The sequence below is a fragment of the Callospermophilus lateralis genome, chromosome 3 (assembly GCF_048772815.1).
Source record: "Callospermophilus lateralis isolate mCalLat2 chromosome 3, mCalLat2.hap1, whole genome shotgun sequence".
Classification (NCBI taxonomy): Eukaryota; Metazoa; Chordata; class Mammalia; order Rodentia; family Sciuridae; genus Callospermophilus; species Callospermophilus lateralis.
Window position 1 is genome coordinate 80834272 of NC_135307.1, and position 22523 is coordinate 80856794.

The following is a 22523-nucleotide window of genomic DNA, read 5'->3' on the forward strand; positions in this document are numbered from 1 at the left end:
TGCCTGGGGGATACCAATGCACTTCTGGTCTTCTGCATTCAGTTCCAATTTAGATAACAGAATTAATACAACAACGTATACTTTTAATGTATTTATCAAACATTAAAAATAAATAGATATGCAATTAAAAAAAATAGAATTAATGCCATGTGCCAGGCCCTTGCTGTGTGCTTCTGTGAATTGTCCCATTTAATGTCTAATAGAATGTCAGCTGCATGTTGGCAGGGGGTTTTATTTGTCTCACTACACCCTCAGCCCTTACAGTGAATAATTGTTGAACAAATGAATGAAGGAATAACTGAATGAATAACAGTCATGTGGGGTTATCAAACCCCCAACCACAATGATAAGGTGGTCACTGTAAAGTAGCTAATAAGTGAAAGGACTAAAATAAAAACCCAAGGCTTAGGAAACTTCCTCTGGAGTATATATAGATTTTTGCAGAAAATCATCTATGATAAAAACCAAAGTTCCTTTTTTAACCCTGGGTAAAGCTCTTTATTAAGTGTATATTTGCCTGTAAACTCCAAGCTGTGGTTTTCTCTGTGTTCCCAGCAACTCTGACATAATTGGCCACTAAGGACAAACACCCACAAGGTGAATCTGGATGGCCTCCCTAGGCAGCAGTCAACACCTTTTCCATGAAGAGGCTGTCAAATGGAGTACCCCATGAACTCTGCACAACCTCCTGGAATCCTGTTACCTGTTGTACACCAGTGTTGCCTCCGTTCAGAATGGCAATCCCCAGCTTCAGAGTCTCGACCACCATGGGGCTCATCTCACCTGCCACAGTGAAGAGTTGATTGAATCACCAAGGAAACAGGTGGTGAATCACACCTTCTGGGCTTATGAGGACTTGTTAATAATGACTATGTCACGGCATGATCTCTCTATGGTAGTCACATGGGTTCATCAGAAGTGGGCAAATCACCTTTGCTGGCGCTTATCATCTGAAGCACCATTTCTGCAGCACCTCGCTCATGCAGTCGAGCTTGCTGATAGAGGGTTTTCTGCTTCTCCATCTCTTTCTCCTAGGAAAAAAAATCTCAGGGAAATATCTGTCTCCCAACCTCTGTTGCTCCTTCCCTATCTCTGTCTTCTATCCACATTCGCCTCCAGGGAATTCACTGGGCTGAGGTAAGGTGAGAAAGTCTTTAGTTGCCTGAGGAAGGCATAATTTTGAATAAAATAAACCTCTGAAGTTTATTTATAAACATTGCCCAGCTTTCCAAAACTGTCTACCCATAATTCCTTCATGTTTTGATGGTGAATTTTCCATTTATGGTTTTGACAGGTAAAACAGTCTCTTCCCCATTGATACTATAATTAATAGTAAGCAACCTAAGATTAAAATGTGATTTTTCAATGTTTTATCATCTGGGGGACCTGCTGAGGGGTCAACTTGATATCTGTCTGAGTGGAGGAAAATGCCCACTTATCTAGAACACTCAGACCACAGTTAATAGACGCTTTCCACCAGATCTCAGTACTAGATTGTCAAAGCTCTCCAGAAATGTAATTACATTCATTACTTCTGTTTTATTCTGTTTGGTACATTGACTATCAAATATCACAAGCAATTTAAAATAGTTTAATCTTAACAATTTCAGGGTCCCACACCCTAGATTTGCATTTATAGAAGAGTAGTGCAACAACCACCCAAGTGTCTCTATGGCTCTGATTTTTCACTTGGATACTTGAATTTGTTCCTATTAGGATAATATTTACGAAGAAGCAAAATATCTCCCACGAAACCAACCCAGTGGGGTGGTTTGCTGATCAGTGTGCTGCCTGCTCCCTTGCTAGGCAGGAGACAGACCACAGACACACAGGTGGGTGTTCTTTATGAAGGAACATCAGAAATACTTGGTGGGTGAGCCCCATATGCTAAAGCCAGCACCACCTCTGAAGGCCCATCATGATGGCCTGGGAAGGTGGCCCTGTTTTAATCTTTGTGAAAACTTACCTCAAATGTTTTTTCCTTGTCTTCATCCTCTTCTTCATCCTCACCACTCTGACAGCTCTGGGTTCCATGGAGCAGAGAAAGGAGACAGAATTAAAATTAAAGGTGAGCGTGTCTCATAAACGATAAACTCTTCTACTTTGCAAGACAGGGGACAGGCTGAAATTCACAGGTTCTTCAGGATTTCAGCAGTTTGTAAAACCAGGAACATTTTGAGCACTGCAGAGCAACATTATAGTTTAAATGCCATCTTTGTAGTCATCATGTGGGTCAGAGATGAGAAACGGGACACTGAGATCACATAATCAATGGGGACCTATCTGGTAGATCCACTGACCTGAACTGTCCTCCCTGGTAAAGTTCTGGTTATGTAAATGGAGAAAAGAATGCAGGGACTTGAACACAGCATCAAGGCATTGGCAATAAGATTGGGATGTGATCCTAAAGTGCCCTTTCCCATTGTGGCCTTGTGGTGTAGCTGGATAAAGGCAGAGGTGCTCCTGCACCCCACATATCCTCCTTCCTGCCTGACATGAGAGTTTTCTGGGAAGAAGCACTTTCCCATCCACTCCTCATTCCAGAATTCACCATCCTTCCAGGTGATATCTCCCTGGACACTCTCCCTCTTCTGGAACACTAGAATCTCCCTGGTTTCTAGACCTGTTTCCTTCACCTACAGATGTGTTTGAACCCTACTGAACCATACAAAGATAGTCTATATGCCTGAGCCCCATTTAGCTGGCTACAGAACTGTCACATGAGCCTAGCCATCAGCAGCCGTGGTTTCTGCAAAGCTTCAGGATTTCCTGAGGAGGATGTAGAGTGGATTACTGATGCTACCTTTGTGATACACAACTCATGCAATGTCTGGAACCCATACCTAACCAAGTCCCAATCCTCCTGCTCACATGACAGTTTCTATATGCCTGAAGAGGTCTAAAGGAGACAGACTGAAATAATGTGCAGAAAATGCTGGTGTACCTTGGCCATCATGCTGGAATAGGAGGTGTACAAAGGATCATCTTCCAATTTGCTGGAAAGAATGGAGGAAATATTTAGCAGGCTACTTTTTAGAACTCTCAGAAAACACTAACAGCCATATAAATCTCAAATTACATGTATAAGTAAATTATTTAGTTGCTGAGGCTGGCCTTGAACTTTTGATCCTCCTTGCCTCAGCCTCTGGAGTCGCTAGGATTACAGGCGTGTACCACCACACTGGGCTAAATTATTTAAAAAATACTTTTCCTCACTCTGATTCTTAGAAATTGCTCTAAAAATCTGAATCAGCATGGGCTTGACATGGGATTAAGGGACAAGGTTACAACATCAGGCTGTCTAATCTTCAGACTCAGGGTTTGGCATTATGATGAGGACTGTGGCTTGATGTAGCTCCTCTAGAGGTTTCTTGATGGCCCCAAATAGGGCAGCTCAAACTTGACATCCCTTCCACCCCATGCTGTCTGAAAGAGGAGGAGCTGGGATTGACTTGACCATTCCCGCCACCCAGGAGGAGGGCCCTGGTTGTGCTGACCTCCTCTCTGTGAGAGCATTGCGGCTAAAATGGAGAATGATCTGATGAAGTGGGTCTGGTTGCTTTTCCATTTCTTCCTCCTCCTCCTCTTCCACCTTGGGAGACTTCTATACAAACCAACATAGATGGGTGTTAGGCACAAGTCTTAGCATGAGCCACATAACTGCATGCGAACAAAGAAAAGGTCAAGCGCAAAGCACAAAGGGCATCAGACTGAAAGCAGAAAAAGAAACCACACTACACCACATATTTATTTCAGGAGAGAAGTCCTGAGGATGCAAGGTTGGTATATGTATATATATATATGTTTTTCCAGCCAATCAAAGAAACATTCCAATTTTAGGTTAAATAAAAGAAAAGCAAAAGCAAAAAAGCTGACTACAGGGGAAGAACTATAGACCCCCATCAGCAGAACTCTCATGCAAGCTCTGGGCACCTGAATTCAGGAGGGAAACCCTGCAGAGTTACCTATGAGACTCTCTCTCTGGCCAATACTTAAAATTTCCATTGGAGAACTGGGCTAGAGATGGAGTAGTGCAAAGTTACAAAGCTCTGGGGCCATTTTGGGTCTGTATTATCCTTCATTAAATCCAGCAAAACATGTTGCTTTCTTAATCTCACATTCTACTCTAAAATTCTCATTGTTCCCCAGAGCTACTGTCCTGGAGCTGAAAGCTTGGCACTTCTTCTCTTATCAAGTCTTTTCTCTTTGTTCTTTTACAGGAAGGGAAATAGCAGCTGATGCCAGAGGTAAAAGTGAATTTCCTAGCAGTGCCAAGTCAGCAGGGAGGATCATATTTGGTGAACAACAGAGACTGTGTAAAAGACTAAGAAGAGGATCAAAATGATGCTCATTTGTCAACTTCACACAAATTGAAAAAGTGGCCAACCAAGGAATTGTTTTTCTTACTGACAGAAATATATGTTAAGAATCAAGGACTGCCCCCCACCAAAAAAAAAAAAAAAAAAAAAAAGGAAGGAAAACAAGGAGACAGGCTTAAGAGAAAAAAAAAACAGGGAAGATGAAAAGAAATATCGTGAAAAGAGAAATGTGGAAAAGGGTAGATATAAGAAGCACAGTGTACAACTAGGGGACAGTAAGTGATAAGAGAGAAATATAAATGGGAGAAATAGGGAGAAGGAGAAAACAGAACCATGAGAGAGTTTATTTTCTTTCTGAACCAGGATGAGGCTCTGTGGTACCTTTGCAATATGCTTTTCCCCCTTGTGTGTCCTTTTGAGTAGTTCCAGAGCATAAAGTTTGTTAGAGACAGAGCATGCCAAATCTTCTGAAGGGCCAGTACAGAAATGTGAAATGCAGGAAGGGTAGGTATTTAGATGCATCTTCCCTAAAGCACAGCTATGGATTAGGAATGTCAGGTCTTGGCTGGGGTGGGGTGGCCTCCTGCAACCGGTGGTGCTCAAAACTTAACTTAGCATGAATTCTCCATGACATGGCTGCATTCAAGAAATATTAGTTGCTAATGATGATAAAGATGCGAGTGAAAAGAGTATTAGCACCTCCAAGTGAAAATTCATCCTCTGGCTCTGAGGACCATTAGCAGGGCCTCCCCTGAGAATTTACAGTTAGTTCCTTTCAAATTAATACATTTAGTTCTTTGGGAAGGTTTAACTGTTATCACACATATGAACACCAAAATCAAATTCATTCACACCCATGTCTGCTCCAGTTGAGTCAGTACTTACAGCCAAATCCTGTACTAGTTTCTCTTCAAAGGAATACGCCTCTGTTTCTATCCAAAATCTCTGATAGCCATGGAGGAAGAGGTTAATAGAGCGGTGCCTGAGCGGAAGGGTGAGAGTGAGGTCAAGAGGGTTTGTGGGACTTGTCATTTTAGTTTGGGCGGTTCATGGTTAGTAAGCAGGACAGGCTTTTGTACAATTCTGATCTTCTGATTGGTCAGATCGACCAGCAGCATACCATAAGCAGTCATTGCAAAGAAAAGTGAACTCTCTAACTAGATGGTTCCCAAATACTGGAGCACCTTCTGAAAACAACGGTTAAAGCAAGCCACAGCAGGAGCTGTAACCCAAATCTGGTCTCACATGGTCTTTGTTGAATTTACCGCTAGTGACAACTCATTAGGTCAAGTAACAGTCCTGAAGTATTTTTTTTAATATGGCGATTTAGTCACTCCTTGGGTTGGCCACTTGATCAGGTAAACCAATCTAAATCATGCAGTTTCTAAGTAGTTGGCTTCAAGTATGCTGAAAACATCAACCTGTGGGTTTTTTTTTTTTTTTTTTTTTTGCTTTTCTAAGGAACCATACCAGCAGGGGTGCTCTGGCTTTTACTTAGGAAGGTGAAACATGGGCACATTACATCACAAGCACATCTTCCTGTGCCTCAGGGATTCTAGCTATGCCCCTGGCATCTGAGTAACTGGCATGAGCCACTTCCTATAAGCCAGGGTTAACTTTTGAGAATATTAGCCCCTGAAAATGAGGGGAATGATGGGGGGAGGGAGAGAAAAGGAAGATAAAAGTCAAGACCAGAGTCATTAAGCCCTAGTCATGGTTTTGGTAGAACACAACCTTTGCCATCTTTCTTTAAAATCTGACCAATCAGAATTCTTTTAAAAAATTGTACAAATTTGTGTTTTTATGGTAATATTAAATCATGATCAAGAGAGGAGGAGTGTGCACAGGTTACATTACCATTAAAATGGGTATAAGCCTGTCATATTGAGTTTTTTCATTAACCTTTTCCAGCCAAACCCGTTGAAAGGTGCTCAGGAAGAAATTGTTAATTGTGTGTCTGGAGAAAAGCATACAGGTTTTCTTTTAAAAACTGACACCAGAGAAACAGTTACCACATAATAAAATAAATCTATTTAGCTTGTTTTAGTTTGGAAGAATCCGTGTAGTTTAGATCATCACAAGGTGGGGAAGGAATTGTCTCCACCACGAGCGTCTTGGTTAGTTGCTGCTCTTATGAAATCTACTTACAATCTTCCATGCTAGAGAGAAAACCCAGGGCAACCCTTCTAAAGTTTCTGAGTTAGGAGTAGCCACACCACATCAAGGATATGGTGAATTCCTGGACTTATTTGTAGACTGGTAGAATTGCTGAAGGAATAGCCCAAATGTGAAAGGAGAATACTAACATTTTCAGTGGATTTAGGAAAAAGTGGTTGATTTTGAGAGAGGTGATTTCTGCTTAGCTGGCCTTGCTGCTCTGGCGACATGTGCTTGGAACTGAGCTCTTCCGGAGGCCACGTTAGCATAGTACCAGGTAGGGATCTCACACAGACAGGAAAGCGAATACATTTTAATGATTCCTTACTTCTAGGAAGCAAGTCAAAATCCTATGCATATTTGCCTTTTTCACTAAGCTATGAATTTCACCTTTCTGCTAAAACTTCAGCACCCTTCATGCCAATGACTATTAGACTTATTTTTTTCAACTTTTTATATATGAATTCTACTTGACTTAGTAATGCCTCAGTCTGTCCCAAAGACAGTAAACTGCTAGAGCAGTTCTGTGTCTCAGAGGCCCTGATTCTCCTTCATCTATGAAGGTTCTAATGAGGATAGTTCAGTTGGCTCAGCACAGGGCAATAGACAGTCTGGATAAATGATGGCCAGGATCCACAGTTCAATGAAAGCAAAGGCTGAGCAGAGGAATGGTCCCCGATCTCATATTCCAAAAAACACATCTGTGTATACGGGATTTGGAGTATGCTTATCCAAGTCAATTTACTTTCCCCGACCAGGTGAGGATGTTCCCAGTGACTTGGAAGCTGATGAAGCAGAGGTTTATAGTCAATCACCAGCTTTGTTTATTGATCACAGGCCTGACCTTACCCACTCTGCAATGAGTCTGAAGATGAGGATGTTTCCATATCACCAAAGACAATGAGTCAGTCCCAGTGGTCAATGCTGACCCAGTCTGTCACTGATACTATTATGGTTTGGCTCTTACATATCCACTAATGGCCATTTGTTGAAGGCTTAGTCACCAACCTTTGGCATTGCTGGGAAGTGGGGAGCCTTCAGCAGGTGGGGCCTAGTGAAAGGAAGTTAGGTCAATGGGGGCATGACCTTGAATGGGATATTGTGACCCTGCCTCTTCCCTTTCTTTTTGCTTTCCAGCTGCCATGAAGTGAGCAGCTTTACTCCACCACCCATTCCCTGCTATGATGTTCTATCTTGCCGCAGGCAAAATCAAAGGAGCCAAGTGACCATGGATTACACCACGAGTCAAAATAAATCTTTCCTCCTTTTAAGTTCATTTATCTCAGGTGTTTTGTCACAGTGACAGAAAGTTGACATAGATACTTTATGGGACACAGAATGTTTCACACAATTTTCAGAAAAACCTTCATGCATTTTTTTTTAAAACTTTAAAGTATGGGCTAAAACACCCAAATAAATGCACTATGCCCCTGATTGTACTCTTGGGGCATTCTAGCTTTTCTTCATCTTATTGGCAAATACACCGTGCTAAATTAGGATTCCCAGGTTATACTTCTGTATCTGCTAAGAAAACAGCAATTTTGGTGTCAAAGAGCCTGAGAAGTTAAATATTGCTTGACCAGTTGGTGAAGTGGGGATAAAGTGTTTTAGAAACCAGAACCCTTTTTCTAGAAGTCTTTACATCTTCATGAAGAGTCCTACCTCAGCTAATGTAGAGGGGCTCCTCATGCTTAGCTGGCTGACTTTACAGTAGGTACTGGTGCTGCACAGGTATGCGACACTAGGGAATTTCACCACTTTTTATGCTTACCTTGATTGCTTAGCAGGCCATCATACTCTACAGACTCCAAAGGCTCCATGAGCCAAGGACTCCAATTTCTATTCTTTGGATGAAGAGTATAGAGGCCAAAACAGAGCACAGCTGTGGGAGGCAACTTAATTGCCATTGCCAGCTCATGGGTCAGAAGAAAAGGACAGAATACATACCTGGGTAGGTTGTAGAGAGGAGCCATCCTGAAACAGGCCACAACTGCCCGTTTCCGCTGCTTTGACAACAGTTTGTGCCAGACAGCCTTCTTGGACCTTAAAGGTTGTTCCACCTGTGAAGAGATCACACAAGTAGGTACATGCTAGGCTGATATGAATGGCAGAGGAGAGTCACCTGTAGCCCAGACTTCTTAACCCTGGAAGAATTTTGGCTTTCAACTGTAGTCAGAAAAATGTACATAGCAGTAGATGATTCCATTTGTGAAGGTATTGGGTTTTCTTCTTTCTCCCATGTGCTGTTAGGCACTTATTGCTTACCAGCAGCTTTACAAACAGTAAAAAAAAAAAAGGCATTTGAGATAATGGCAAGAATTTGTAAAGCAGCGGAAGGGAAAAGAATTGAGGGATCTGCTATGATGAAGTACCAAAATGATACTTGAGGATGATATAGGATGAACCTTGTTTTCTCAGTCTTTAAAAAAAAAATTATATACACACACACACACACGTAGTTGTATTTGGACACAATATTTTTATTTATTTATTTATTTATTTATTATTATGTGGTCCTGAGGATAGAACCCAGTGCCTCACACGTGCTAGGTGAGTGCTCTACCACTGAGCCACAACCCAGCTCCTGTATTCTCAGTTTTTAAAGGATACCTGTAATTGAGAATTGATTGTGGAGAGGAGCTTTGTATTCCCAAGGTAGTCTTTCTTTGTCCCTTCTTAGATCAAATACTCCATACCTGCTCCAGGTGGAAGACAGCTGCTGAAATTCTCTGTACACGTTCTACTGTCTTCTCTGGATTTGAAGGTTCTTCACTCCTCAGAACATCCTTGTAGAGGTTCAGTTGCCATTTTACAGCTGGGTCATCAGACTAAAAAATCAGATCCACAAAAATAATTAATTCCTTGTACCTCTGGTACTGAAAAAGGCTACCAGGGTTTTTATATGAATCAAGACTGTCTTTTGGGCTAGGGATGTACATCAGTGATGGAGTGCTTATCTAGCATGTGTGAAGCCCTAGGTTTGATCCCCAGTGCCATATAAAAAAAAAAAAAAAAAAAAAGACTCTTTTATTGTCTCTCTTATCTCTCAATTATTGTTTTCTGCAGTACTGTAGATGATGCTATGTTGGAAATTCTCATTCTAGCCTCCATATCTCTTAACTCTTCTGACATCTTTTCATTACTTTATCTCTTTGTGCTTCAATTTTGATGCTGTTTCTTAAAACAATCATCCAATTTATAAATTCTCTCTTCAGCTAAGTGTAGCCTATATTTTTAATCCATACATTGAATTTTAAATTTCAATAACTGTTTTCATGATTATGAGGTTTTTCCCCAAAACTATCTCCCCTCCTCCTGTTTCAAAAGTATTGTTGTCCTTTATATGTCTAATATTTTAATTACATTTATATTTAACCTCTTTTCTATAGTTCCTTATCTCTCAAATTATTCTTGTTTTGCATTTCTTTACCCTTTGATGGTGGTGGATTTCCTTACATGCTTTGAAATTTTTTACATGACTTTATTTTCAAGAGGAGTTTTATTTAATGACATTAGAACTTCTACTTGAGGAAGTGAAAACTTTCCAATTAGTTTCATGGTTGTTTCTGCAGGAAATTTAAGGATTTCACTGGCTCAAAGATAATTTCATGCAAGTTTATCACTCTGCATTTGTGCTCAGTGGGGGAAATTAGTCCCCAGCCCCGTGCCCTTTAAGGTTACTAAAACCTGTAGCCCCCGAGTTACACATTTGGCACTCTAAGGACTCCCACAGCACTCACTTATTAATAATATTTAGAGCATCTCCTTTTTTTTCCCCTGGCTCTTGGGATTTCTTGTAATTGCCTTTTTTTCCCCAGAGTATTTTATCCACCATTCTTGTATATTTGGGGCAGAATGAAAGATGTTTTTATATAGGCTTAGTTCTTCAGCTGAGGGCATGATGTATCTGAGGAAAGAGTTTAGGTTCACAGGCCTAGAAAAATCTCAAATGGCCTTTAAAACAAAACTTCTGTTTTGATTATGCCAACCTAGACACAAAATTATTTTGCTTCAAAATCTCACTTGAGTGGGAGGTGCTAAAACTTCCCCAGGTGTCCATTTCACTGTTTAACAAGTCTCACAGCCAGTGAATTCTGAGACCTAATCCAGATCCCCCCTGCTATGGTTTGACATTCATATAATAGGAAGTGGGAAGGCATGCTTCATCAGATACGTGTTTTACATCCACTTTATAATAGCAAAGGAAAGAACAAAAACTGAAGGCAAAGAGCTAGTCCTACCAATCAAACACTGCTTTTAGAACACATTTTAAAAAGATGAATTAAACTAAGTGGGAGGATGGAACCCAGTGACAAGTCACAGCCTATGTGGTTCTCCTCGTCTTTCCTCAGCATCACCTTTTCCTGCAAGTGCAAGTTATTCCGCAGATGTTCCTTAACCTCTTCATCCGTGTCCCTCTGCAGAAAGAGAGATTAAATTTTATTACTAGAATTCACCATGGGAATGTAAAATAGAGTACAGGGGTGTATGGACAGTCAAAGCGTGATTTTCCTGAGTTTTTTTTTTTTTTTAAACAAAAGAAGAAAAACTAGAGACTCTTCCCAAATTACTGACTCCCAAACTAGTTTTAAAACAAAGGTGTGATGTCTCTGTGCACTTCGATTTCTGTTCATTTGCCTTACCCACCCACAAAAGGGGGACTTGCCCTTCACTAAACACCACCACTACTACCGCCGCCACTGCCTAGATGGTGGCTCAGCCCAGCCAGATAGGCAGCTTACACAGCTGTAGCGTGATTTTGCCAGAGAGATCAGCTCCTGGTCGCCTGGCGTGCACATATTCAAACCAATGGGCAGCATTTTCTTCAGCGCTGCTACGATGAGGGACGTCTGGATGGAGTACAAGTCTCCCCTCCTCTTTGTCTTCTTCCGTTCCTGGTCCTGTCCTCCAGACTAGGAGATGATATTAAAGAGAGGGGATCAGTGACTGTCTGAAAGAAACCATCTCAGCTCAGAGGTAGCCTGCTTCCTGGTAGCCCTGTCAATATGGGTTGGGCCTTACTATATTTCAAAGAGCAGTAGTCAAAAGGGTGTGTTAAGCAAAGCCATAAAACACCAGCCCTAACCCTGAGCTTTCTCTTCTGCACATGCACACAGAACCACAAAACTAGACACACAACATGTCACAGACACCTACAGTCTTGCTCACTCACATCTGGACCAGATGAACAAAAGCCTGGTGTTTTGCAAAAAGAATGATTTAATGACTGATAAAAGGACCTCATGCTGGGTAATCACAAAAATGTGACAGAGCACTCATTATAGGACCATTGGTCTGTTTCCAGGGCTGAAGCTAGTGTTTTGGAGCACTGGCATCCTGCTTAGTACTCCCTATGATAGGGCAATGCAAATTCTCACAGGAAAAGAAAAATTCTAGAGCAGAGCTGGTTTGGGATCTGGCTGAGAGAAAGATGAGAAACTGGACATGAAAGAAAGCAGTCTTAGGTCCAGAGGAATTTGTGTTTGTCTTTTATTCAATACCTTTCATAAAATTCATTCAGTGGAGCAGCAGGTTTGAGAGGAATCCAATCCCCTGGGCTCTGGACAATGGCAGCCCCAGGCAACAAACAGAGGATACTCAGTAACCACAATACAAGGTGGGGTCAAGGGGACAAGGCACAAATTTTATGATGGCCAGATTTGGAAAAAGCAATGTTGGTCACATGGTACTCTGCTTGTCGGACTATACCTCTGTGAAGTGGTATCTGCTTGATGCAGGGAAGGCTGGGTGGACAGAGGCTCATCAGGGAAATGAGAGGGAGGCAGTCTTTATAGCAATGAGGTAGCAGCACTGTGATTTACAATGACATACAGATAGATGGCTCTGGGAGCAAGGGAGGATAGTTGCCACCTCTGGAACTTAAGACCTGGGATTCCTGGGCTGAGCAGAATTCATTTTTGTGAGATGTGCTTTTGAAAGATAAGAGGACAGTGGGAATTAACACTACCTTGGGGCTCATGACTTTAATTATTTTTCAAAGTGTGAAAGAGGGTCGAAATCATTAATGGCACTTTTATAAAAGTTGTGATTTTTTCCACCAACCCTGGGTCAGCAGCACCTTCAGTGAAGTGTCTGACTAGCAAAACCCCAGTCTGGCGAAACACTGCCTGGGAATGCCGTTTACTTACAGAGGCACATTGTGCCCAGTGCTCCAAAACACCAGGTCAGCCCCCAGGACAGCTGTGCGAGGGGCAGTAAAAATTATGCAGAAGAAATGAAACTAAGGAAAGGAGGCTTCTTATGTTCCAGAACAGATTGAAATGTGAAAGTTGGTTCACCCAAAGATTGTTCAAGTTTTAACATTTACTGAGCACTTGCTAGCTTTCTTGCATGTTCTACCATCAGATGTGAAATCTAAAGGTTGTATCTAAGGACAAAACTCATTTATGGTCTATTACTGTTGAAGATGCTTCAAATCATCCACCAAGGATAGAACTGGTTCAGTGTATGTCAACTCTGTGGTATCATGTATGTGTAAATGTAAAATGAAAATGGTAATTCACAGTATATAATCAAGTAAAATACTAAAAGTGTAACTGTATAGATTTGATTACATAATTTATTTACTGCTCAGTCTCTATTTGATTTGGCCAGTGTCATATTCTAATGATAAATGCTACATATATGACATGACTTCAGTGGGCCTGATACTTGAAGTAAAACATTTTAAATCCTCCCTACAACACTGAAGAATTAACATGTCAGTTTTATGAATGAAAAAATGATGCTCAGGGAAGTCAAATAATTTTTCGAAGGTCATACAGCAAATATGCATCTGAGCTGTTCTTCAGATGCAAGTCTGTCTTGACAGGGCTCCATTTCCAAGAGCTGCATATGACCTGGTCTCTACAGCTCCCTTTCTGTACCACATCTTAGGGCAAGGGGGGTTGGGACAATAGTAGCAGATACTCATTACTGAACAGAGAGGGAAGAATGTCCATGTAATAATATTTAGGGGTAATTGGAAAACTGTCTCAGGGTTTGTTCTACCATATGCACACTGTATGCCAAAAATTCAAGGTTGTCTGATTTCAGACCTTGAGTTTTGTCCTTGCAAGACTTTCTTGGAGTTATGGGAACTTTGAACAAGAGGCAGAACATGTGGACTGTGAATAGGCCGAGACCGCTAACAGAAAATAGAACTGTGACCCTGAGTGGCACCACAGCAGAGCCAGTCTCCCAGGCTCTCAAGCCCTGTCATCCCTATCTCTGTTAGTGTGGTGGCCACCAAGCTAACAGAGAGGGCAGCTGGGAAAGGGAGCAGAGATGGCAAGGAGACCTCGGTTAGGGCGAGGCTTGGCTGGCTTCCCCGGCTTCCCCTTTCCAAGGGTGGGTAGGCCTACATTCACTCTTTGACAGGCAGTTGTCTTCCCTGGAGCAGGCCTGGGGACCTCCAGGTGAGAAAATCCATTCTGTACCACCCCCATGGTGATCACAGTGCAGAGGGGGCCAGAGCCTGGCACCTCTAATACTAGGACAGAAAAGACACGTCATGCATTTGACCTGTACCTTTACTTGCATGGCCTGTGTGGAAAGACAAAAGAAAAGAAACAAGGAGAAGAGTCAGTCAGGAAAAGCAAGGGGTCCGAGGCAGAAAGCACCACATATTATTCATAGCTTCTTAGTCCCAGTTCTCAGCCAATGTGGCAGAACTCAGCTTTTGTGGGCATGAGCATAGCATGAAGACCAAGTGGAAGGTTAGGATGGAGGTTAATTTGGTCAGAAAGACTTACACCCAGACCAGCAATTCACCCTGGGGCAGGGGCAACTTAGAGAGCAATCTTATAAGGGGTGTGGCTCAGACCCAGTCCATTGGACTCAGATCTGGTGCCCACATGAACTCTTTTTTTTTGGGGGGGGGATGCTGAGAATTGAACCCAGGGCCTTGTGCATGCAAGGCAAGCACTCTACCAATTGAGCTATATCCCCAGTCCCCCTCCCCTACACAACCTCTTTAGATGTAAAGTCTTTCCCTCATCCACTTCCCTTCGTTTACCAGGGTGGGCTGGAGAATCTGTTATGTGACCAAAGACCCCATTTTTTCTTCCTTTCACCTACCACATTATCAACTCCAGCAAGTCAGTGGCTACAAAAGAGAGGGGAGAACTGAGCCCTGATTGTGCTTCTGCTAAAAGGTTTGCTTTTTAAAAAGTACTCTAGGAATATCCAAAGTGCTTTGGGATCATCCCATAGTCCAAAGAATGGAGCATCTTCCTTCTTACATTGTGACCTTCAAACGCACCCCCATCCTACAGGTTCTATTTTTACTCTTCACATATTGCTAATGTAAGTTAACTCACTGCAATTCCCTAATTTCAATTCATATACCTTCAACATAATTTCATTTCCCCACACTTAGATTATAAGCCCTCAGTGGTAGTTTATGATCAAACAGATGGTTTTATGTATAGGCCTTTTGGAAAAACCAGACTCTTCCAGGATAACCGAACTTGATGAAGGCATCGCACCCAGTGGTGGATTGCACCAAGGGAACCGGGAGAGTCCACATCAGGCTCGTGCACAAAGGCAAAACTGTGCCGTGGGAAGATCTTACCCCACTGAAAGGGCAAGTAAAGACAAGTTTACCAAACATCAAGCCTTAGAGGCAAGGAGATTTTCTGGAAATTGGACTACAAATGAGAGGAGAGGAGAGGAAAGGAAAGAGAGCACTTAAAGAAGGTGGGCCATGAGAGAAGTGGGGGGAAGGCTGGAGGGGAGAAAAAGAATGGAGGAAAAAAGAGGGAGGGGAGGAGAAAGACAGGGGCAAGGTGGGGAGACCCAAAGGGAGGAAGGGAGGGACAAATATATATAGAGACACAGACTATGAACTTAATGAAGCAGTGTAGGAACAAAAGAATAGAGAAAATTAAAAATAAGGAGGCAGAGGGAGGAAATGAAAGAGAAAGGACAGTGAGTAAGAAGCTCTTCAGCTTAGAGCAAGAAGAAAACTCCCTCATATGCTCTGAATGCCCTTGAAAACTCAAGGATACCTTCTTCTAAAATAATTCCTGTTCTTAAATCTGCCGAGATCACTCCATGGGTGGAGGGCTTCAGACCCTGAAGTGCCCTCATTCCCATACCCCAGATCTGGGGTGTTATGGTTTTTAACCTTGGTCAAGAAACTGGCATTTCTTGTTACAACCACATTCTAACTTACCATTCCCCTCTGAGGAAGCTGCTGCCATTTTTCCAGAAAACAAAACGAGTTTAAAACAAAACAAAAAAAGACACTTGCTCAGCTTGGTTACATTTAGCTTAACATATATCACAAACTGGTGTTATATAAACAAAATATACAATGAGCTCTCAGGAAACAATCTATGTTAGCTTATCAGAAAAACAATATAACTTTGAACTGACCTTCTGGTCATCAAGTCTGAGCGGTCCACTGTATATTTTTCCCACGCCCTGAGTATGCGGTGGTGTACTTAGTGTGTGCAGCATGCAGCCTCATGCACACACCTCTACAAAGGCTGCCATGGGAGCTAAGGCTAATTTCATTTATACAACACCAGAATTCAGTTCAGAGTGGACATAAAAGCAAGCAAAGGCAACAGGAACCCATTCTGACCAGGTAGTAGATCTAAATTGCAGGTAAGCAAAAGGCAATAGGGATTCAACTGGTAGGAAGAAGACCCCTCCTGGCTCCTCAGTATGTAATCCTACATCCAAGAAATACCAGAAATGGCTATGGGCTACTGTTTATTGGAGGTGTGGCAGCTCTCTGTCTTAAATAAAGCCCTGCACTTATCAAATGTTATTCTGATCTAGAGATATAGTTGAAGACTAACTCTTAACCAGAGCATCTTAGTAGAGCTGTGAAGTCAGACAAAAAGTTCAGCCCCATTACATGGATTGGCAAATCTGGGGCCCAGAGGAATTAAATGAACGGTACAAGGCTATAGCTGTGACCAACAGTGAGGCCAAGGGCAGGACCTGGCTTTCTTTCAGTTTATAGTCTATTTACTACTATGCTCTGTATCTCAGTTGAGGCAGCAGGAACAATATGAACACTTGTTACCCTGAAAAGCAGGGAAAATGTTATTCATCTATGGACAGAGGGCCTGCAGTTGAATCACATTATAACTTTGACCTCATCCCAATTGGCTCAGAAATACTGGCATACAACATACAGGGAAATGAAATGGAAGAACTTGCTCCTGAGGCCTGACTTTACCAACAGATTCCAAACATGACTATCCTCTGATGAAAAGAACATCTTCCTTTCCCCACTCATGATGTGAATGAACAAAATATCAGGTTAGTTTGTTAGTAGGTGAGTTGTGAGATGTCATTTTTCTGTCACTTTATCTCTTTCCAAATGTAAACCCAAGGGTCCTGAGTATCTATTCATCACCAGAGTGTTGAGAGGTCTTTGCCATTTCTGCTCATCTGGGATCCAAATCCTGTTAACAGAGTAATTTCCATTGCTTTGCTGCAAGCCCCTGCCAATCACGATGGATGCTGCTAACTGGTTCAGCCTAGGAGCCCATGGAGCTCCCCTAAGCTGAAGACGGCATGGGATCTGCCTGGGATCAACTGACTTTCTGTAGGAAGACAGGATTAAAGGGGAGTCTACGATGGCTGTAACAAGAGCCTGCAGAGGTAACGTTAGATAAGCTAGATGTCTTGGGGAGCTAGAATCTGAAAATTCCAATCTTATGCACCTCACAGGAGCTGATATGTTTACGAAAAGGTGAATACAAAATGAATTCTGGAAATTGAAATTATGTGAAGCACAAAAGGATCCACTTTGTATGTGGATCCCTCTGCTTTGTATGTGCACAATTTTGCTTTAAATGATAAAACTTTATTTAGCAATGTATAAACATATTGAAAATATATTCTGGTGCATACTTAAGAGTGAGTCCTAAACATACAACAGTCAATTTTTAGGTGCTGGAAGAAGTGCTAGTACCAACATAGCTAAAAGATGATGAGACAGGAAGTTCACAGCGACTATAGCTAACCAGACCTAGCTCCACCCTTGGTGAAGTTCCAGGGGCTGAGGTTTTCGTTTCTGATGTCATACCACTCCCTTCTCTGCAATCCCATAAACACAGGTCCTCCATCCCAAATTGTTATTGGAAAGATATCCAAGGACTTCCCTGTAAAGCCATGACTCCCGTTTTTTCAGAACTGACTTTCACTTCTGAGAGGTCCCCATGCACAATCCTCCTTCCTGAATCTCAAAGGCAACACTGCACCACCAATGAGAGAGATGTGCATCTCAGGAGTGATAGGTCACTTACACTTGACTTATACAGCCAACTTTCATTGAAGTACATTTCTTAGGGAGACAGAGTCAGGGGTAAGAAGCTGGCAATAACACATCCCATTTAAGGAAGCTTTGCTTTTGTATCTACACCTGAAGGAGTGTGTCTGGGAATTCTCTCCAATCAAAACAACCAAGCCTTGTGCAGAGCTGACTCAGGAGGGGCTGGGGGCCAATTTCCTCCTCCTGTAGCCCAGCTATGTTCCTCCCCACAGCTTACTCATAGATAGATATATTTTAAGGCAGGTGTCTGATATGCCCTCTTTCAAACATTTCCTGCAGGGAGGTGGACAAATGTTTGGCTTTCTGGGTGCAACTGTCATGGAAAATAAATACAAGGCATTAAGAGGTCAACGTATCTGAAATAAAATAGGTTTAGATGTACCAGAGAGGAGGAAAACAAGCACAATGTAAGAGCACCCGCTATCGAGATCATCCAAGCAAGGTAATTTCCTCCTAGCTAATCAATAGGTGGCTCGAAGTATGTGTGTTTTTGTAGCTTCACCATACAGGAAGTGGTTCTATTTTAAAACTGCTAACAGCAGGTTTGTTTTGGAGACCTCTCAAATGCCTTGGGCAAGTCTTGAAACTTAAACTTTCGGACATACAAGCAGCTATTTATTCACAGAATGTGATGACCATGCTAATCGAAGAGCAGTTTCTTCCGTGGCTCATTTTCAGAGAACAACAGTCGGGACTGTTGGTTATGTAGTTTGGCCTAAATGAAGTACAGGGTTAATACCCAGAAAATATGAAACAGATCCAAGTCATGGCTGAAGTCAAGGTTGAAGAGTCTCTGGAATTGACTTCTAAGGACTTACTTTTGACATCTTGCTTTTGCTGTCTCCAGTTAAAAATGCCAAATTATTAATTTCATTCTGAATCACAAAATTTTGCTCTTCCCTCTTGAAGTTCTAAATGGTGGGAAATAAAAAAGCAAACATTATAAGAAAGCCTCTCAAGCTTTCACAGCCTTTCACAACCATCCTAAATCCAGGACCCAAAGGTGTCCTTACGTGAGATTTACACCACAGGATGAAGACCTCTGCCACCATGCGGAAGAGCTGGTCAGAATCAGCATCGGGGCTTTTGAGCCAGTTAGATCTGGGTTGAAAAGTAAATGAACAGGTTTATGAAATTCAGTAAGGATTACAGTAGTCATACCCTCCAAGTTGCACCAGCAGACACTTACCCAGTGAAAACTGCGTTCTCACATGAAGGTGATAATCAGGGAGACTAAGATCTTAAACACTTAGATGCAGGTATTAAATGGGGTAGACATTTTTGAAGGACCTACAATTACCATTTCTGTTTTCAATCAAAGGATTCAAAAATTATCTTAGCAAACAGATGTCAGAAATCAACATTTCAAATTTGTCATATATAGGTTTCATTTCTTTTTTAAATGGACGAGAGGATTAAGTTTAAGCTCTAAATTTGGGGACAGAACTCTTAATACGTAAGGGTGGAAAGCCCAGGAAAGTCTTGGTCACTATGACGTCTAGTTTTGCCCTTGACAATTGTCATTGTCATTGTCAAGCCTCTGAAATTCTGAGCACTGTAAACAAGTCATGCCCTATCTGGTTTCCTTTCAAACCAGATTTATAAAAGAAATACGTAACAATGTTTTTCACGATCATTTGAAGTGTATGAGCAGAGACCAAATCTCTCTCATGACATCCAAAATTATTTGGAAATTCCATACAAATAGCCATTTTTTTTTTTTAAAAAAAAAAGACTTATTAAGATATATCACAATTATGATTGTGATACTGTGGCTAAATTGAGTAGAATTTTTTTTTTAAGTTTTCTTACCCCTAAGTACCTTATATATTTGAATTAAATTATACTTCTAAAGGGTTAGGTAAGTTCCCATTTCCAAGTATCTGCAGAGAGTAGCTCAAAGGGAAAACATAACAATTTTCTCTCCATAACATTTCTTACACCAAATATGTGACCCCCTCCTCATTACGCAATTCTCCGATGATCCAGATGCCAATTAGGTATCCTACAATTCAATGACATTTACTACTTGGAGTTATCACAGACACCACAGGCGAAAGTCCCAGTCCCACAAAATGGCTTCAACTTCAAACACCAGTCCCAAGTCTCAGGTTGACCAAGGCTGTAAATCAGGGGGTCTGATGGCTTCCTCTTTAGGTTCAATAATTTGCAAGAAGAGCTCACAGAACTCAGGAAATCACTTTACTATTAGTTTATTATAAAATATGCAATCTAGGAATAGCCCAATGGAAAAGATGCATAGAGCAAGATGCAGGGAAGGGGTAAGGAGCTTCCAAGCCTCCATCCAAGTGCACATCCTCAAGCATTTCCATGAATTCCACCACGCAGAATGTCTCCAAGCCCCACAGTTTGGAGTTTTTATGGAGGCTCCATTACATGGGTATGATGGGTCATACCACTTATCTTTGTTAACTCAATCTCCAGCCCCTTTCTCCTCTCTGGAGGTCAGGGGACACAGATGGAGCTCAAAGTTCAGTCATCTAATCACATGGTTAATTTCTCTAGTAACCAGCCCTCTCCTTCCCAGAGTCACCTATTACCATAAACTCAGTTGAAATAGGCATATGAATGATGAAAGACATTCCACTCTAATCACTCAGAAAAATCTAAGAGTTTTAGGTTTTAGGGATGAAGACCAAACATATTGTATCACAATATCGCATTGTCACTCACTGGAGTTAAATTGTTTATTGTCTTTCTTAGGTTAAAAAAATATTTGACTCTCCCAAAGGACATGAACAATCTGATGCCTCTTGTCCTATTCAGGGTAACAGCTAAAAACAGCAAATTCCCTCCCAGTTCCTTGAGAGGCTGAGACAGGAGGATTGCAAGTTTGAGGCCAGCCTGGGTAGTTTAGGGAGACCCTGGGTCAAGCAAAAATTTTTAAAAAGTGTGTTGGGGGGCAGGGGCATAGAGCTGTAGCTTGGTGGTAGACAGCTTACTTAGTCTGCATGAGGCCCTGGGTAACAAAACAACAAAAACAACAAAAACCCAGTTGCCTTCCCTAAACCCTGGGGACAGACTGAATTGCCTGGGTAGTTCACATTTCCTGCCCATTCAGGGGCAGCACAAGGTAGGGTAAAAGGGAAAATACTTTTTTTTTTTTGGTACCAGGAATTGAACCAGGGGTGCTCAACCACTGAGCCATATCCCCAGCCCCTTTTTGCATTTTTTTTTGTAGGGGGTGGGTACCAGGAATTAAACTCGGGGGCACTTGGTCACTGAGCCATGTCCCCATCCCTATTTTGTATTTTATTTAGAGACAGGGTCTCACTGAATTCTTTAGTACCTCGCCATTGCCGAGGCTGGCTTTGAACTCACCATCCTTGCGAGCTGCTGGGATTATAGGAGTAGGCCACTGTGTCCAGCCTAAAAAAAGCTCTTCTAAAGATCATTTACTTAGCCTCCCTTGAGAGATGCCCAGGTAACTAAGCTCCAATCAATGAGATCAAAGTGGAAGCTGTCCAGTGGGCCTCCTGGGAAATCTTTCTAAAAAGGAATTACATAGTGAAAGATGTCTTTTTGCCTCTTCCCTATTGCTTTCATACTTTGGGATGAAAACATGATGGCTGGAGCTCTAATTGGTGTATTATACCATAAGGTAACTTTGGAGAAGGAAGCCAGTGTTAAGGATGTAGAGACCACAGAGTGAGGCTCTGTGATGAGGAATAACCCCACTGGCCTTCGAATGGCTCTCTTTGGACTTCTTTTATACATGAGATCAAACTTCTCATCTAGTTAAGCCACTAGAGTCACATCTCCATTACTAGCAGTCAAATTCGATTCAGACTTGAGGCTCGAGATTGATAATGCGTTTTGATTTCTTCCACACTGATTTTTCAGGAGTGCTCTTTCTGGGTCAAGTGTCTAGTTTTATCACAAGTGCCAGCTGTTCATTCTTTGGTGTTTGCGTTTAAATGAGCTTTGTAGGTCTGTATTATGGCTGAGTGCGAAGAGGTGAGGGTCATATCCTATCCTGACAAGGAAACGTACAGCCTACAGGAGTGTCTGGAAGCAAGCGCTCCAAGAACAAAATCTTAGGTAATGTTTCCTGGTGGGAAAAAGAAGAGTATATTGTCCTCTTTGCCTTCCTGTGGGGATGAAGTTTCAGATGAAAAAAAACAAACTTTGTTTTCACCAGCCTTCTTCTATTCTTTTTCTAGTGAGGTTCTTTCATGTCCAGAGTGTTGAGAGTAAAGAACATCTTATTAAAAGTTCTCCACCAGGCACATAGAGCCTCTGCACCTGGCCTGAAGCCAGCCCAAAATGCTGTTGACAGGAGAACAGAAGATCCTGACCCCACCTCACCTCATCTTTAGACCCAGTCGGCCCCCAAGACAGGCTCCTCTCCTCCCTGTTCCTAGTCTTCCAGAGAATTCACCATCTATGTCAAATCTAGGCACGTGGTCCTTTTGGAGATACTCTGTGATTCGCTTTTATCATCTGCACTGCTTGCTGCCAAAGGCAGTTGGAAAATGCGAGGTTGTTGGAGGAGAAGAAATCTGGCTTTAGAGGTAATGGCCTGGGAATCTGCCAAACTTAGGTGATGACAGAAACAACCAAAGTAGCTGAGATAACTGAGCATTTTAACAAGCATTAAGAATATAATCTTGGGGCTGGGGCTCAGTGGTAGAGTGCTTGCCTGGCAAGTGTGAGGCCCTGGGTTTGATCCCCAGTACCACATAAAAATAAAATAAAGGTATTGTGTCCACCTACAACTAAAAAAT

At 42.0% G+C, this 22523-nt stretch overlaps 1 protein-coding gene across 1 annotated transcript in view; it reads right to left on the minus strand.

Annotated features, from left to right (window-relative positions):
* Positions 1-22523, minus strand: part of Ryr3 (ryanodine receptor 3) — a 359038-nt gene that overhangs the window by 34140 nt on the left and 302375 nt on the right. Inside the window, exons 68-80 of the mRNA XM_076849384.2 lie at positions 18789-18876; positions 18594-18686; positions 14007-14021; positions 11219-11389; positions 10835-10894; positions 9173-9304; positions 8424-8536; positions 5205-5301; positions 3498-3604; positions 2945-2996; positions 1967-2023; positions 932-1031; positions 704-783 (exon numbers count right to left, since the gene is read on the minus strand). Coding sequence (XP_076705499.2) covers positions 704-783; positions 932-1031; positions 1967-2023; positions 2945-2996; positions 3498-3604; positions 5205-5301; positions 8424-8536; positions 9173-9304; positions 10835-10894; positions 11219-11389; positions 14007-14021; positions 18594-18686; positions 18789-18876 — 1165 coding nt within the window. The remainder of the gene's footprint in view (positions 1-703; positions 784-931; positions 1032-1966; positions 2024-2944; positions 2997-3497; positions 3605-5204; positions 5302-8423; positions 8537-9172; positions 9305-10834; positions 10895-11218; positions 11390-14006; positions 14022-18593; positions 18687-18788; positions 18877-22523) is intronic.